At 56.3% G+C, this 1,563-nt stretch overlaps 1 protein-coding gene across 1 annotated transcript in view; it reads left to right on the top strand.

Moving 5' to 3' along the window:
* GTSE1 (G2 and S-phase expressed 1) overlaps positions 1 to 1,563 on the top strand; it is an 11,268-nt gene that overhangs the window by 4,950 nt on the left and 4,755 nt on the right. The window contains exon 3 of the mRNA XM_015570735.1: positions 4 to 106. Coding sequence (XP_015426221.1) covers positions 4 to 106 — 103 coding nt within the window. The remainder of the gene's footprint in view (positions 1 to 3; positions 107 to 1,563) is intronic.

Genomic DNA, 1,563 nt, shown 5'->3' with positions numbered 1-1,563 from the left:
CAGCTGCGCGGCCCGGGCAGCGCCCGGCGGGGCTCCTTCCTGATTTCCCAGACGAAGCCCCCGCCCACCCCGACGAGTCAGTTTAAAATCCCCGCGTTTCCTCCGGGTGAGTAAACGACAAATTTTAATGGGGTTTTAAAATAATGAACAAGTTATATTTAAAGTTTGTAAAATTGTATTTAACGTTTGAAAGCCCTGGTGATGGCCTCTGCGGTCCTCTCCCTCGGAGCGCCGACGTGGCTCAGGCTCATCTGGACGAGCAGCTGTGGGCGCGTCCTCCGCCCTCGCCCACGCACACGTGCTCCTCTGCTGCCCTGGAGGCCGTCTCTTGCAGTTTCAGCGTTTTGATTATTACAGATTTTCTTTTTAGTATATTTGTATGGATTTCAGAGAGGAAGGGAGACGGAGATAGAAACATCAATGATGAGCCCTAGCCAGTTTGCTCAGTGGATAGAGCATCGGCCTGCAGACCAAAGGGTCCCGGGTTCGATTCCGGTCAAGGGCACGTACCTTGGTTGCAGGCTCCTCCCTGGAGGCAACCAATCGATGTGTTTCTCTCACATCAATGTTTCTCCGTCTTTCTCTCTTCCACTCTTCCTAAAAATCAATGGGAAAATATCCTCAGGTGACGATTAACAAATAAATAAAAATAAAACTTATTTTTAAAAAAAGGAACATCAACGATGAGAGAGAATCATGGATCGGCTGCCTCCTGCATGCCCCACACTGGGGATGGAGCCCACAGCCCGGGCCTGTGCCCTGACCGGGAATTGAACTGTGACCTGGTTCACAGGTTGATGCTCACTGAGCCACACCGGTGGGCACAATGGGAGGGGACACTGCAGGGCAGTGCCTCGCCCGCCCTTCCCCTTGGGGCTGGGGCCTGGCCCTGCAACCTTGGACGCCCCGAGTGTGGGAGCCAGTGTCATTAGGGGTGACGCGTGGGGCTGCAGCCTGGGGTCTCGTCTGGACGAGCAGCTGTGGGCGCGTCCTCCGCCCTCGCCCACGCACACGTGCTCCTCTGCTGCCCTGGAGGCCGTCTCTTGCAGTTTCAGCGTTTTGATTATTACAGATTTTCTTTTTAGTATATTTGTATGGATTTCAGAGAGGAAGGGAGACGGAGATAGAAACATCAATGATGAGCCCTAGCCAGTTTGCTCAGTGGATAGAGCATCGGCCTGCAGACCAAAGGGTCCCGGGTTCGATTCCGGTCAAGGGCACGTACCTTGGTTGCAGGCTCCTCCCTGGAGGCAACCCTGGTCAGGGCGCCTGCAGGAGGCAACCCATCGATGTGTTTCTCTCACATTGATGTTTCTCTCTCCCATCGATGTGTCTCTCTCCCATCGATGTGTCTCTCTCCCCCCGCCTGTCGTCACCTCGAGATGAGGAGAGAGCACCGGAAACACTCGTCAGCCACAGGCCTCGCGGCAGCAGTGGGGCCCCCAAGGGTGACTGGGGTGCCCTGGATCAGGGAAATGAGGACGCGGGGGCTCGGGGGGCTCGCCTGGAGCCAGACCCGATAGCGCTGCTGCCGTGGGCGAGCCCTGCTGAGCTCGGTCCCGG

Source organism: Myotis davidii, unplaced genomic scaffold, assembly GCF_000327345.1.
Source record: "Myotis davidii unplaced genomic scaffold, ASM32734v1 scaffold67, whole genome shotgun sequence".
NCBI classification, from domain to species: domain Eukaryota; kingdom Metazoa; phylum Chordata; class Mammalia; order Chiroptera; family Vespertilionidae; genus Myotis; species Myotis davidii.
The sequence above is the reverse complement of the archived record's forward strand: the minus strand, read 5'-3'. Positions and strand labels throughout refer to the sequence as shown.